The sequence below is a fragment of the Pseudorca crassidens genome, chromosome 3 (genome assembly GCF_039906515.1).
Source record: "Pseudorca crassidens isolate mPseCra1 chromosome 3, mPseCra1.hap1, whole genome shotgun sequence".
In the NCBI taxonomy this organism is placed as follows: Eukaryota; Metazoa; Chordata; class Mammalia; order Artiodactyla; family Delphinidae; genus Pseudorca; species Pseudorca crassidens.
In genome coordinates, this window is record NC_090298.1 from 107,473,479 (window position 1) to 107,490,496 (window position 17,018).

At 34.6% G+C, this 17,018-nt stretch overlaps 1 protein-coding gene across 1 annotated transcript in view; it reads left to right on the forward strand.

Moving 5' to 3' along the window:
* ADAMTS19 (ADAM metallopeptidase with thrombospondin type 1 motif 19) overlaps nt 1-16,742 on the forward strand; it is a 278,057-nt gene extending 261,315 nt beyond the window's left edge. Inside the window, exons 22-23 of the mRNA XM_067730099.1 lie at nt 12,910-13,087; nt 15,490-16,742. Coding sequence (XP_067586200.1) covers nt 12,910-13,087; nt 15,490-15,641 — 330 coding nt within the window. The 3' untranslated portion in view covers nt 15,642-16,742. The remainder of the gene's footprint in view (nt 1-12,909; nt 13,088-15,489) is intronic.
* Nucleotides 16,743-17,018: the final 276 nt, after the last annotated feature.

A 17,018-nucleotide genomic window follows, 5' to 3' on the forward strand; every position in this document is an offset into this window, starting at 1 on the left:
TGTAAGTCTCTCTAAATTTCAAAATACTCTAACTGTGCAGGTAAAAGTAATCCAGTTTCAGTGATGTGTATAGACCAAGGAAAAATATTTTGAGCTACTTAAAAAGGAAAGATCTACCTGAGGAGACAAAACACAAAGAGCAGAATAGATTAGAAAAAAAAAATATATATATATATATAACCTTATTTTCAATATACAAAATATGTACGAGTCCATATAGGGTAAGAATTAAAACTAACAAACTTGTTTAGAAATAAATACACACACACTTACACAAATTCAGGGCTCAGAGAGGCAACATGAGAGAAGTGGGTTGAGGGATACCCAGGGGCTGACATACGGAGGAAGTTTGTTTTACTCAATTCTGCCCCGTTGCTTCCACATATGTTTTCCCATACTACTTCTAAGACTGGATGTTTTCAAACTTTTCAAAAAACATTTTGATAGGTGAAAAATATATCTCATTTTGAAATGCACACGTTCTTGGACTCAACAGCTCTGTTGCCATGGCTTTTGCTTACAGACATTCTCAAGTAATTTGCTAACTGCATTTATGAAGATGCTCATTGCAGCCTTGTTTGGAACAACAAAAATTTAGAAACAATCCATATATCCGTTAACTAGTTACATAAATCAAAATACTATATTTAAACAGTAGAATACTGTACTTTATAAAAATATATTTGTATATACATACTGATAAGAAAATTTCTCTAAGAACTACTACTAAGTATGTAAATATTATGCAGAAGAGTTATATAGTGTGAACTATATTTACATATATTCTTTTTATACATATTAAAATTTTTCTGCACAGATATACAAAGAACAGTTTATCTGAATTACATTGAAGGAAAGGAACTTCTATGCTTATAATTCTACCATATCCATATATAACTTTTAATTTTATAAACTGGTTAATAGTTTTTGCCTGAAATTAAAAGAAATCTCTTACTTTCTTCATACTTACATTTTTCAGGCTGCAGTATCAACAGTGACTGATGTGATGGATATAGAGAGATGCTACGAGAATATTATAGAATTTCTAGGAAGGGGAGAGGATTTGATAAGTTAGGTAATTGGTGAGATAATTCAGTGTATGGAGTCAGACAGCCCTGAGTTTGAATTCTGAATTTTCTGTTCAGTTAAGTTACTGATTCCAAATGAAATAATTTATGAAAAATGATTAGCAAAGGGTCAGATACATAGTAACTAAATAAATGCTGACTGTTCGTATTGTAGTATCAGTAGAGATGGGGAAAATGGTTGGCTTTGAGAAATTTGTTATGAGGTTAAAATGAACAGGAGTGGGGTTGATTTTCTGTGGAGAGGTGAGAAGGAGGGAGGTGTTCGTGTGTTTAAGAGGAATCCCATGTTAGCTTTCTGGTCTGAAGAACTTGTATGGGTAATGGTTCTGTGATATGAGATAGGGAAGCCTAGAGATGAATCAAGTTGGAGGGGAAGGTTTATGAATTCTATTTTGGACTGTTTCACGTGCCCATAAAAGAATTAAAATACTGGTGTCTAGTAGATAGGTCAGAGGAGAGGAATGGGATGGAAATATACATTTTATAATCATCAACATTTAGGCAGTGTTTAAATTTTAAAGTATAAGCGTGCCCGAGAAGGGAGTATAGATGGAGAAGAAAAGATGCAGCCCTGAGAAACTCCCAGCTCTAAAGGCTTGAGAGAAGAGAAGCAACTGCTAGCAAAGGACCAAAATAAGGGGTATTCAGAGAAAGAGGAGGAAAAGTCGTGAGAAACAAGAGAAGAAAGTATGCTTAAGAATGTTCAATGAAATGGAAATTCAGAAGGAGTTGAGGGGAGCCTATTTCTTTATTCTCAAATGTCAGCTGCTATAGGACTGTGTCGGTGGCATTCCTCATTTTATTTCCTCAAACCATATCTCACTCCCAATTTCCTTTTTCTTGAAAAATGTTAATACCATCTTCCCAGATACCCAAGTAGAAGCTATCCTTGGCACTTTTTCTTCTATACACAGGTAGTGTTTTGCCTGGGTTGCTCTTCACTCCCAATATAATACTACAGTCCTTCTTATATTTTCACCAGGACTAGAGTAACAATATCTAATGAACTTTCTTACCCCCATATAGGGGGATGGCTTCACCACTCTATCCTATAGTTCACACAATTTCAGAGAATTGTCATTGGCTATACTGTCAACTACCAGATACTCACTCTGGCATTCAAAGCTTTCTATATTCTGGTCTTAACCTACCTTTTGAGAATTGTCTCATTATTCTCATTAATTCAGTATCTCCACTAAGCTCAGGCCTGAGCAGTTTTTACTTCTACAATCTCCATGTCTTTGTTTATACACTTCTCTTTGCCTAGAATGTGTTTTTTACAACCATCCAAGTCCTTTGAGGGCCAGCTCAAGTACCTAATTTCCCCAATAAATGACAGAATCTGTCTGCACTTATTGACTACATTAATTTCTCTCAATTACTTATTGCCTTATATTTTTGCTGTTTCATTAAGATTGTCTTAATCTTTTTACCCTTCTCACTCCTCTGAGTGACCAGACCATTGCATGACATGCGGTGATATTTATTGAATAAATGACTGCTTAAACTTTTTCAACAAGTAAGCAAAAATGTATGATACATGTAAGCATTGTACTTATTTTCTTGTGGCCCATTTTATTTTTCTGACTCTGGTTCTATAACAACTACAATGTTTCATATAATTTACCACAAAAAATTAGTAACTACCTTATCTTTCACCAGGAAAATTAAGGTAATTGATAAAATTTTATGTAAACATATGACTCCCTTGACCTTTTCCTATATGGTATATCAAACTACTTAAAAATGTGATTTTGTTTTAAAAAGTAAATCCACCCTTATTTGAGTAACATGCTATTTAAGCCTAAAGGATGCTTAAGATTGAGGTTCAAGGAAGCTGGCAGACTTCTTTTGCATTTTCTGGAATTCATTTGGCTGGAATACCTGACAGGTTAGAGAGCAGTTATCTAACCTAGAAGAAAAGCAGCAGATGGAAGCAAAGCACACTTAAGAATTTTCTCTGTGAACTAGCAAATACTTGGTTTATTTCAGGTTGGAATAAGTTAAAAGTAGCTATATAATGCTCTCTGTGCTGTTTTAAATCAAGAGTTTATTTATTAAAAGCAAAACAAAAACACACACTTCTCTAACATGGCCACAGAAGGACCTGATCCATTTCTGACATAGAATTGTTGGACTAGACCTGGAAAGTATCTTATTTGAAAAGGAAATTCAATCACTGTCTTTCCAAACAGTGTCCCTGGTGGGAAGATGTTTCACTGGGATGATAGTGATAAAATAGAAATGTCTTGATAGTCTTTTTTCACCTCTGTAACATCCTATGATTCATAGGCTCAGCACTGACAGAATTGCAGATGTGCCCAAAACTTTGTGTTTAATTGCTTCTTAATGCAAAGCATTTTTTTTTATTCCATCTTTGTGGTGATCAGTGTGTACTTTGATATAAAAAATGATTGGGGGGATTATTATGACCTTTCATAACATATTCAGTTCTCTGCTAATCATTCATAAGCACTCTGCTTGATTTTTGCCACACACATTTCCTTGATTTGCAGTAACTATATGCAAACATTTTCATTAAAGGGACAAAAATAGTTTGAACTGTAGAACCAAACAAATATTTAACTAAAGACATATGCAAAAAATCCTCAATGTCTGACCTCTAGGAATAGATTCAATTCCAAATACCCATGTATTAAATTAAGCAGATGAACTACTTTAAAAAGATGCTGCAACCCTGACCAAAACAAACAGCAAATCTTACAAAACAAAGCTAACTTTTGTTCCGTAGTATGCTTGTTTCACACTCACTTTATTAAAAAGTTTAAAGATGGAACTGCCAAACATATACATAAATGAATAGGAATGCTGTGCTAATAATTTCCAGTAGAAATCATCATTTAGTTTCCTTATGAGGTCCACTCTCCACTGTGAATGCTACTTCACTCTTGTTAAACTACTTCGGAATAATCCATTTATTCCCAAAGACAAATTATCCAAGTCAATGCTGTTAACCTTGTTATAGATTGGCACTTATCATTACGAATTATATCAGGTTCTAGAAGACTGTCTATTATATTGGTTAAAAAAAATTGAACTCTGTCTGCCAGTGACAATTTTCTCTTAATTTAGGAATTCCTATTTCTTACAGAGGCCAGCTGGAAATGAGTAAAGCATTACAGAGCCTTCCTTAGCTGTTGGCCTGGAGAATACACATTCTCTCCAAAATATATATCTTTGGCACAGTCTAGAAGGAAGGAATCTCGGGTAATCTCTGTCCTGGCCAAGTGTGGGAATTATTATTTTTAACCCCTAAATACACTGAAATTTGGGGGTTTTTTTTCAAGGAATTTAAAAACAAACTAGTGTAGTTATGTTTGTTATCCAATAAAACTCCAAATAAATACTGTACAGTAGTATTTTTACTTTCGGGCTTTCTGCCTCTTTGGTATAATGTTTAAGAGGACATTTTACAGGATTTAAGCTTGAAGAGTTTTACAATTTAACTTTAGAGTTTAACATGCACAGATAGATAATTCTATAAACTCACTGCCAAACTAGTTGATTATTTAACCTAAGTGTACACATTTACTTATACCATAGTGTCCCAATTGGTTCCCAAACCTGGGTTATCTAAATATTCCGAGTAACTAACTAGCACCAAACAGTGTCTATCTGACTGTTCTGAAGTCCTGAAAGGAAAGGTAGAAACTAATATTTAACCAGTGATTTTAAGATTTGGCATTTTACCATAGGATCCCAATACCTAAGACTAGATGTGGAAGTCTTTTGTAGCTCCATGCTGAAAATCACATATGCAGAAAAGATCTACTTGATCTCAGAACCCATGGAGCACAGAAGCAGTGCAAGAATCAGAGATCAGTGGAAATAATTCGTGTCTCTTCTCTAAATAGGAGAGTAGTTAAGAGATATTTATGGATATCCCATTTTTAAAGGGTTCTTAAGTGAAATTAAGTTGTCCAGAAGTACATAGGTTACTTCTTGGACAAAAAGGCAACAGTGTTCTTTGGTGAATTTGACAGAGACATGATACCACGTAGATTATATCATGAGCCCTTGTGGATATTCCTACATGATTCATGAATTTTCAGTGGCAGGAAGACAATTTTGCACTTTACGAAAGTGGATTCAAGTGGTACTGTGGATGAGCTTTGAGAACCTCCTAAAATCGTGTTCACTATTTTTGTCCCTCCTTTTGGCACTTTATAAACTTGTAGATAGCTATTTATTGGTGCCTGTGCAGCCTTTTTTCTTTGAATTAAACATGTTTTACCCATGTCAATGTATTACAGAGCATGTTTGCTATTATTCACTAGGATTTAGTGGATTTATGCCTCTAAGCATTGTGGTATTCATAGAAACTTTGGGGAACAATACATGTAGGTTATTTTTAAAAGATACATATTCTTGATAAACATATTCAAATCTATCACGAAATGAATATTTCTATATAATATAATGAAAATTTAGTAACAGTTTATATACTCGTCCCTTATATGTTTATATGATCCATCAAAAATGTATTTATACCATTGTTCTATTTAAGACCTAATTATCCTCAATGCATCACATTAGACTTGAAAACTTAAAGAGTTTCATCAGGCCACAGTTATTTTATAGCACACACTCACTGCCTTTGAACATAATGGAATTATAACATCAATAAAATGTCTCAAGATAAATGGCCTTTCCTTGAACACCTAGTATAAGGTGTTTACATATTTTTCCAAGTATTAAACCAAGATCTTAGCAACACTGTCTATTAATGCCATAAATAATACTGTCAGGTGTGAAATTTCCATGGTCAGTTTCTTACTGCAGTTTGCTTTTTGGGCAGTGCCTCACCACTCATTGATCCTTTGTGGTGGAAGAAAGGATTCCACACCTTGGCTTGTCCATGAGATGGACTTTACAGCCATTCAGAGTTCATTTCATTCCTTTGTTTCTATGACAATGCCTCAGTTGTGAATTTGTTAAGAATTTTGTGAGTGTAGTTTTTTGTCCTACATTTTTTTCTATGTCCCTCATTTGTTCACATTTAGGCCAGTCCACAAATTTGCCAAATCATTCTAGCATCTTAACCTGCCTTTACCAGTACTGGCAAACCCTGCCCACTCAGAGCTATCACTACCTTAGTAAATATAACTTTCCAAGAGTTCACATCTATATATATCACCAGATCCTCCTTGGCCATTTTTAGAATATTATAAACATCTGAGTTAGGTAAACGTCTACTGTACCCTTCCACCAGCTTGGACATTGCTTATTTTTCCCCAGAGATTTCCCTTTCAGTTAGTTTATTTAGATGAAATTTTCTTAGGTAAAATAAAGCAAGTCAGGTCTTATTGTGTGGTGTAAGAATGACAAAAAGGAAGTTTTAGATAATGGAAATAGTTATAAGGTTATATAATATATATATATCTCATTTTAAAAGAGGATAAAGCCGCCTTCTTGCTAATTTGCTACCATTTGTATTCATGGTTCTCGTTTACTAAACTATTTCTCTAATCATTTTAATAGTCCAAACTGTTTGAATTATTGAGGAAGTTTCCTTTATCATGTTTAGTGTTTGACATGCAAACTGTAAGGTTGACATAATTTAATACAGTCTTAGAAATTGTCACTAATGTCCCAGGTCAAGAAAGGGTTTATTCCATTATAAGATAAATATATTACGATATTATCTAAAGATATTATAATACTCATGTACTCAAGTGCAAGGGAGGTCATAATTTTCTCAGGTAGATTGAAATGATGAATGTCACTAAGTCAAACAGATTTTATTTTCAGAGCCTTTGGGGCTCATTTTTTGGTGGGAAAGAGGGATTACCAACATCAGTTTTTCTTGTGCCTTGCTGCTTAAGTTTGTTCTAAAGATTACTATTTCCCTTTTTACTGTAGTAAACCTGGTACATCAAGATTGCGTTTCCTGTTCAGAATTAAAGGCTTCTGGTTCATGGAATTGGTTTGTGAGGTGCTTAGTTTCAAAGGTCCTTCAGGGCAATATTAAAACTGTTTGGGGAACAGACTATTTGTCAGACAGTACAGGTCTCTCTTATTAAAATACTTTAGTCAGGAAATTTTCCTTGTAAAAAGATCAATGGCAAGTTATCTGGGGCACCCTATGTTTTTTTTTTACCAGTTGCTGGCAAATTGATGTTGACATTTTAGCATTTGGTCCTTTAGTGGAGGTCTATAGTGCTGCTGTGTTTCAAGTATTTTTTAACTTAGTACATATGTGAAGAGCAAGGTTTAAAATGTATTAGAAAAAAGACAAAAGGGAAGAAGGAAGGGAGGGCGGGAGAACTGGAGGAAGGAAGGAAGGAAGAGAGGGAGGGAGGAAGGGGAGAGAAAGCCATTGAACTTGATCCAAGATCTGTAGAGACACAGTGGAAAGAACATTGTATTGGAATCCAAAGATGTGCATTTGTTTCTCCTTCATATGGAGCAAGTCTTTATCACCTTCTCCATGAGTCCTTCCCTGATCATCCCATATGAATTGCTAAACCCCATACCCCCAATTTTCCCAGTCCTCCTTCCCAGCTTTAATTTTTTCCATAGCACTTGTCAATATCTAATATACAATGTTTTTTTAATTCTTGACCTTCTTGCTCTCCAGTATTACAGTGTAAACTCCTTGAAGGCACATATTTTTGTCTGTTTTGTTTACTATCACTTCCCTGTATCCAGAACAGTATTTGGTACATTGTAGAGTTTCGGTAAATATTCGTTGAATAAATGAATGAAATAATCTCTGTGAGCCTTACTCTTGCCATCTGTAAAGTTATTAGGGTTATGAGGAAGATTAACCAAGACATTATGTGTAAAAGCATATTAGATAGTGCCTGGAATATAATAGGTATATCGTGTGTCCATTCATTTGTGTTTATCAGGTAATATATAGATCTATCAGTAAGTTGTCTAGATAGTGTGACAGCGTGTCCCAGATTAGCCAGGACAGTCCCCTTTTATGCCCATAGTCTAGGAATAATTATCAGCAACTTCTTTCACAAGTGCCCTGATTTGGATGATAAATTCTTCGATCACTCTATCTAAAGATAAAGCAGGCTTGTGAATTGTCCTTAGGGCGAAAGAGTTTATCTCATACCACATAGCCTGAGTTATAGTAAAACAAAACCAAAAAGGCCTTCTAATTCATTAGTTTTAGGTTAAGAATGAGATATGGGGATAAGAGGTTATTTGGCAGGATAGGGAAAAAGAGAAGATCTTTAACTGTTAACATAAAGAGAAATATTAGCAATCTTCTAGTATCAAGTAATGTGTAAGTGTCCAGTCTTTGAATTTAGTACATGTGGGTTCAAACTCCAATACCACCACTTCTTAGCTATAAAACTGTGGGCACTTTGTTTCACTTATTTGAGCCTCTATTTTCTCATCTGTGTAAAAGGAATAATAATAGTACTCATTGGCTTCATATGAGATATTAAAATAAATGTAACCTCTAACACAGTACCTGGCATATAATAAATACTAAGTAAGTGCTAACTACTATTAGTATTGTATGGAGTGAAAGCTTTCAGAAGTAATATTATTGGTTCCCTTTGATCCTAAAGCAACAAACTGGTTCCATAGTACAACTGATTATTTAAAATATTAAACACTTGGCTAAGAATGGGTGAAATTGCCCAGCTTCCACAATGTTTCGTAATCTAACTCCATCTATTTTAGATCATTGCGTTTTGTTGTAAAGTTTATTGAATAAAGTACCAGCCCCATAGTATTAATAATTTCTGCTGCTTTTAGCTTCTGCACAGGATCCTGAACATGATGGGTGATCAGTAAATACTTGAAAAGCCAATAAATGATTGAATATTCTGAAACATTCAAAAGACTATAATTTTGAGACTTCATTTAATAGACGCCTATCATACCATTGTTGGGTAGCATAGTGAATAATTAGATAATGAAATTAGCATCTTTACTTTTATGCAGTGTCACCACTTAAAAATTGCCTGACTACGGGCTTCCCTGGTGGCGCAGTGGTTGAGAGTCCGCCTGCCAATGCAGAGGACACGAGTTCGTGCCCCGGTCCGGGAAGATCCCACATGCCGCGGAACGGCTGGGCCCGTGAGCCGTGGCCGCTGAGCCTGTGCGTCCAGAGCCTGTGCTCTGCAGTGGAAGAGGCCACAACAGTGAGAGGGCCACGTACTGCAAAAAAAAAAAAAAAAGCCTGACTACAGTAACTTTTAATAATAAGTTATTTGGAATTTTTCCTTTTGTAGTAATTTAGACCTGAAAGTGTAGCTATGATCTACTACAATGCGTTGCTTTACAAAAAGGAAAACTAAGTCCCAGGTATGTTAGGTTCTAGAGATGGTATTAGAGCCCAGGTCTCCTCATTTCAAGCCAGAATTATTTTGACTTTTTCCTTTAATGTCCGTCTGTCTTTAATCATAGTGATGTGATTTGAGAAATATCCAATTGTTTAGAGGTATCTTCCATAATAAAGTAAGGAATAGTTTAGAAGACGCTTTGGGATTTCAATTGTTCCATTTAAAATATCTGTTTATTTTTCACACATTTGTAATAAAATTTTTACCACTGTGTATTTTATAAAGAACATAATTACTAGTAAAAGATTGATATTTTTATTGTTAAAGTATTCTAATGAAAATTAGATTCTAAGCCTATTAGACTAATTTCATAATAAAGCTTATTCCATTAGTTTCAAAGGCAGGAATGATACCATTTTAATTAAATAATTTTTTTCTCTTAATTTAAAATATTTTTTTATGGAAGGCACTCTTCAGCCATTATCTGCTAAAATTATGTACTCTGAGTTATCGTGTAGCTATAGTTAGTTTGTAATCCTGAAAAATGATGTTACTTTGGTTAACACATGTCCTTTGGAGTTGATATAAGATTAGCTGAAAGTATTGAGAATAGTCTGTGATTGATTACTAGGCTTCTTTGACATATGATTGAGAACCTTCTCTGTTGCATCAGAATGAGTTCATCTATTATAAAACTCCCATTGTTCTTTTTGTTTCTCAAATATTGTGATTACTTCCAAGGTCTCCCAAAATTTTAGGAGTAGATACTAGAATATTTTTCCACATAAACTTAACCCCTGAAAAGTTTTTAGTTTAACTGTTTTGAATTTTCCTGAAAATATTTCTAAGAAGCATGGTGTCTATACTTAAATACTTATATCCATTCTATTGAGTGATACTAAGATACATACTTTCAAGGGGGAAAGACCATGTCAAACAGTTACTCCTCTTACAATAGTTTTTAAGTTATAATAAAGCTTAAACTGAACTGGAAACATTTAGATCCTATAGAAGTTAACAAGAAAAAAAAATCAGCTTTAAAGGCATGTAATATCCCAGTTGTTGTTCTTTAATCTGCTGTTTGCATAAAGCTAAGAATTCATCAGGTACAAGGAGGGTTATATGCAGAAGTATTTACAGAATAAAATTTAGAAAGATCGGTCATCTATAAAGTAGATGCATGTTAATAGCATGCACATAAAATTGTATTATTCTTAGTAATCTATTTTCATACCTGATATGTAGGTTTTAGTACTGAAAGTGATATGACAGTGAGCCTAATTTCAAGAGATTTACCAAGAGACAAACTAGATACATGAAAAGATACTAATCAAAGATAAAAAGTAATACACACTGGCCTACATTAAATGCAGAACACATGCTATTGACCAGTAGCTTCCAAACTCAGGCTGTGCAGCAGAACCACCTAGATACTTTTTTTTAATGTATATTCCCATCAGACTCAATCTGTTTCCTGACTTAGAAATTCTAGGCCTTAAAATCTATAGTGAAAAATTTTTTTTTCTCCAAGTGATTCTAAGGGGTAGCTTCAGATGGATGGATATATGGTTTTAAAGCATAAATATGCATAAGTAGTTGGGATAATTGTGGACCACTTCATGGAAGTAGTGGATTTGAGATTGTGTTTTGAAAAGAGGCTAGGCACAGTTGTAATTGTGAGAGTAGGAAGTGCCTGGGCATGATTAGTGTTTTATAGAGCAAATGATCCCTGAAGCAGAGAGGTGGAAAATTGTTTGAGGAGCTAGATAAATGCCAGCCTGGAGATTTGGGGAACTCAATAACTGAAGTTTTTTCCAAGGAGATTTTATATATATATAAAGCAATTTTAAAAGAATACATATTCTGTGTTAATATTTGGGATTGATTGGAAGGCTGGGAACTAAAGACAAAGTGAACAGGAGCAGACAGATTTGAGGTATCAAGGGTTTGTGTAGAATGCTTCTTGTGCTAATGAAAAGCAGAGCAGGGGACCCAAGATGACAGTAAAGAAAGAACTGAAAATTCTTACAAAGAAAATGCAATCCTAACAATGACTTGGTCAGATACAAAGGGGAACAAACATTACAAACCTTGTGCCTGCATATCTAAAAGGTGACAATCAGAAAGTATTTACCAGTTTTCAAATAGAATACACCGAGATCATCTCTGTAAAGAGTTCTAAGTTTTTTAGAACTGTTTAGCCAGATATGGCTAAATCTTTACCACATAGAAAATAGTATAACTAGTAAATAAATTACTATTTTCAGAAACACAAGAACATTCCCTCTCCCACATGTAATTTTGATACCATAAAATAATTGTATTTTCTCATTCAACTCAACATCAGTTTATTTGTGTAACAAATTAAATCTAGTGATATATATGGACCCAAGAGACTTCTTTAATAAACAAACATTGTAAGTTAAATATGTTCTCTGAAATATCTTACAAATGAAGACAAACTACATTTAGCTGAAATACAAGGAATCCATTAAAAGGGTACTTATTAGAAAAATACATATTATCAAATTATTATTTGCACAATTTTGGATGTCATGTAATCTGCGAAGTCATAGCAGTTATTTCAATAACACATCAGGTTGATAAGCCATGTTGATATTCTTTTTTTTAATAAATTCATTTATTTTATGTATTTATTTTTTGGCTGAGTTGGGTCTTTGTTACTGCGCACAGGCTTTCTCTAGTTGCAGCGAGCGGGGGCTACTGTTCATTGCGGTGTGCAGGCTTCTCATTGTGGTGGCTTATCTTGTTGCAGAGCATGGGCTCTAGGCGCACGGGCCTCAGCAGTTGTGGCACATGGGCTCTAGAGCGCAGGCTCAGTAGTTGTGGCAGACGGGCTTAGTTGCTCTACGGCCCACGGCGTGTGGGATCTTCCCGGACCAGGACTTGAACCCGTGTCCCCTGAATTGGCAGGCAGATTCTTAACCACTGCGCCACCAGAGAAGCCCCCAGCCATGTTGATATTCTTTTTTTTTTTTCATGTTGATATTCTTAATAAACATTTTAAGGCCAGAGCAAATGGAGTGGATGAGTACATTGAAAGGCTATAACGAGGATCTGGCTCCACAGTTGGACATATCTAACTCTCAAGCATCAATGACTAAATTAAAGAGCAGTGAATCAATTACTTGTTGCAAACTAGATATTAAAACTTTAAAAACTGTCCGCCCAAGTTCATTACTTACTGGTATCACCCAATCTCTTTCCCAAGTCATACTCTCCAACTTTTTTTTTTTAATCTTATTGAAGTATAGTTGATTTACAATGTTGTGTTAGTTTCTGCTGTAAATTTTTTTAATCGCCTATGTCCTTCATTGTCCAAAGCTCTGCCTTAGGTCAGCTAGATATTCTGAACAGCACTGTGCCCAAGTTATGAGCAACAACATTTCTGACCCATGTTTTACATTAACCCTGGATGTTGTGGCTCATGTCCAATTTTAGCAAATATAAGGAGAAGGTGGCTTACAGCCTAGAGAAAGGAAACAACAAAAAGAACATTTAACAAAACCTTGTATCTCTCCTAGTGCTCAATTACCTGTGGCAAAGGAATGCAGTCCCGTGTTATTCAGTGCATGCATAAGATCACAGGAAGACATGGAAATGAATGTTTTTCTTCCGAAAAACCTGCAGCATACAGGCCATGCCACCTTCAGCCCTGCAATGAGAAGATTAATGTAAATACTATAACATCACCCAGGCTGGGTAAGCAGACCAAAAAGGGGATGATTTTGAGAAACATGGAAATGAGCATGGCTTCTTCTATTTTGCATATCACTTTAAAGCTTAGTTATCAATCTATACTAATTAGTTTGGTTCTGACTAAATTGGATCTATTCAACTATAGTTTAGTCCAGATGATCATGTGGGTAAAAAATCCTAAAGACTAAACTATTTTCATTCCTGAGCTGTCTACTCAGGTCCAGGCCCTGGAAATATGAATGCCATACCACCCAAGGTCATCCTATAAAGGGTTGAAGGATGTAACCATATTTTTGGTTCTGACCCGTCCCATGGCAGAACCCTCAATTAAGGTAATGTCTATGGAAAGGTGAGGTTGTAGTGTACACCTTGGACCTCTTCATTGTTAATAGCCTTCCTTGTGATCCTGGGTACAAATTATCCTTTGGAGAGACAAAGAGCAAAAAAATCACTTTCAAGGAGAACAGATGCATGTATCTACACCCCTGAACAAGAAGTACCATTTTTTTCATCTTTAAGGACATAATGTTAAATAAAACTAAATAGTAGTAACATTGATTTACATAGTTTTTAGTTATAAAATGCTTTCACATATATTCTCAATTCCTGCTATTTAATCTAATACATCTTCAAGAAGTAGAGTATGTATTTTAAGTATATATACCCTGCATTTGAATAACAAATATTCATGAATGAATTAGCCTTTAATTTTGTGGCAGTTAGTGGTTTTTAATAGCACTGCTGCCTGGATGTCACTGGGTTAATATACGTTTAACACCTGCAGTTGTTTTTTTTTTAATTAATTTTTATTAGAGTATAGTTGATTTACAATGTTGTGTTGGTTTCTGCTGTACAGCAAAGTGAGTCAGTTATATATATACATATATCCACTCTTTTTTAGATTCTTATCCCAGATCGGTCATTACAGAGTATTGAGCAGAGGTCCCCGTGCTATACAGTAGGTCCTTATTAGTTACCTATTTTACATAGAGTAGTGTGTATATGTCAATCCCAGTATTCCAGTTTATCCCTCCCCCCTTTTCCTCCTTGGCATACTGAGTGAAGTAAGTCAGACAGAGAAAGACAAATATCGTATGATATCACTTATATGTGGAATCTAAAAAAGTGGTACAGATGAACTTATTTACAAAACAGAAATAGAGTCACAGATCTAGAAAACAAACTTATGGTTACCAGGGGGGGAAACCTTCAGTTTCAATTTGTATGTATAATCTCCAGGGGATCAGTTTAATCATACAGAATAATATTGCCAAAATGCAAGGAGCTAAATTGTCATAGATACTTTTCCAGGCAAACGATTCAATCAAATGGAAAAGTTTGTGTTCTTCATGGAAATATAAAAATTCTCTTTTTTAAGCCAAATAATTAACATTTCTAAGAAATAATCAGTTCAAGTAGAATTAAAACTAGTTAAGACAAAAAGTTAAGCAATCCTAGAGCAGATGCTCTAAATCCTTGTATTCAAAAACAGCATAATCCCTTTCTCCAACAATTATTTGGAATCCTTCTTGAAGTATCATGTGTCAGAAAATAATGAATTAAAAGGAGAATTTAATTAAAACTCCATTTTCTCTGTTCATTTTTTCTTGAAGGCACATCCCCAAACACAGAAGCACAGTGGTTGGAAAATCTTAAGGTTTTTAAACATAAATTAATGAATCATACTGGAATAGTGGCAAAAGGAACAATTGTAGCAGAACTGCCTTTTATTATACATGCCAGAACACGCTATTTCTTCAGAAAAACTGGGGCCAAATCTACATGACTGAATTTTTTATACCAAGAGCTCATTTCAAGCACTTTATTGCTGTAAATTTTAGTCACTTTTGATAATCAGCTTTGATTTTAAGGATGCCTGAAATTGCAATTCTTAAATATCCCAGTTAGACATGTCTGCTATCTAGGAAACGAGGAATGTGAAATAAGTGTGAGCAGATTTTTGTTTTGCTATGTCTTCGCAATGTCATCCATAACAATACTTATTAATTTGTATTCTCGTAATGGTGGACATATTGAACACATTTCTTTTTCTTTTTAATCTCTCAACTAAAAATCCAAAAGAAGCTTAAATGAAAGCCATGAAATGGAAACTTAAAAGCCATTTGCAGTACACTTATTGGATTTGGGAAATCTATCTTTAATAAGTCTATAAAAGTTCATGAGTAAGACCATTATTCATTCACTTTACTCCTTTATTATAGGGTGTGTGTGTGTGTGTGTGTGTGTGTGTGTGTGTGTTTCTTTATCTTTTATGCTCCGTGAGGTAATATACATGAGTCAACGTGTGTGTACAAAATCCCCCAACTTAAGTGATTGCTCTTTGTTTCTACTCATGACACCTAGTTTATCTCATGACACCTAGTTCCCTGTGTTCTGCTTCACAGCTGCTCTGACTTTCAAGTGCCTGGGAAATCAGTGGCCTGTGTACTGCCGGGTGATACGTGAGAAGAACCTCTGTCAGGACATGCGGTGGTATCAGCGCTGCTGTGAGACGTGCAGGGACTTCTATGCCCAAAAGCTGCAGCAGAAGAGTTGACCTCTAGCAGGCTGGCTGGCTAACAGCTCTTTGCAATTACATTATTTATAAACACACACACTAGCATGTTTTTCAGACCAAATATTATCAGATTACATATAATTTAATCAAATTAATTTATTTTTTTGCCTGCCACACATCCAGTATGGTGTTTGTTTTGGTTCTACAAACATTTTGATTTATACTATATGGCTTCATAAATAATTTTATACAGATAAGTTGGATCCAGTTTCCGGAATAAAAATAAAAAGGGAAAAAGAAAAAACCAAGATCTTTAGGCTTTAAAAAAACCAAAAAAAAAACAAACAAAACATTTTTTTAAATTAGGGCCGTCTCTAAGATGCTACTCTCTCCCCGACAATACCATTGAGTTATCCAGAATGTATACTAATTTAGCATAATAGTTTAGTTATATATGGAGAGAAATCATTTTTGTTTTTTGGTATCCTGATGCAAAACTAGCCCATTTTCTGTAATCTGCAGTAGATGTGTCAACATAACAAACCTCATAGTGTTGAACAGGTTTTTAGAGAATGTATTATGCATTGCATTCAGATTTAGAGATATCCATAGGAAAAATTCTACTGTAATTATAGCCTTATTTTAATAATGAAAAAGAAAAGTCAAAATAGAGACTTTGATCATGTTCATGAACATGTACTTGAACACAAGTATTGTAACAATGAAACACTGTAATGATTTACACTGAATCACCATTGCACTGTTGATATAGTGTAGAGAAACCGTTATAGAAATGGTAACATCCTACAAAAATGTGTATTATTTTAACATGTTGTCATTAGATTTTAGCTTTTTAAAATATTTTGAACAAAGAAAGCGTTGATCCCCTCATTTCCTTGTATCTTTTTAGCAGATCTATAAAAGAGTATAGTACTTAGCCTCACAAATCATAATGAGAAAATTTACTAGTTTTCAGTCTTTTCCCTAGAAACAAGGAAAAACAAAAAGCTTATAACACTGTGGTAGTTTCATTGTGTTTTTTCTTTCTAAAAATTAAAAAAGTTTTACAATTCTGTGAAACGTTTAAAAACCAGCTTAAAGGTTTTCTTGTGAGAAAATATTGTACATGATTCACATGATTTCTTAGATTTTTCAATAAAATATGTGAAACTTCCTGCTGAGAGGCAATTCTTCATGAGTCTCTCACATTTCCACATGTCTTGGCACTGTCTGCTTTTGTTCTGGAGTGTCTTCTAAAGGATGTTTATGTAATGAATAGCCTTGGAAGGTAAAGATAGCGTCTTTTTTTGGAGCAAAGGGCAGACATTCTTATTTCTCATTATGAAAGTTTCAGGTTCCTTAAAATTGGGGTCCCTCTCCTGTAATACAGTTCACTGCATGTACAGGTACCGCCTG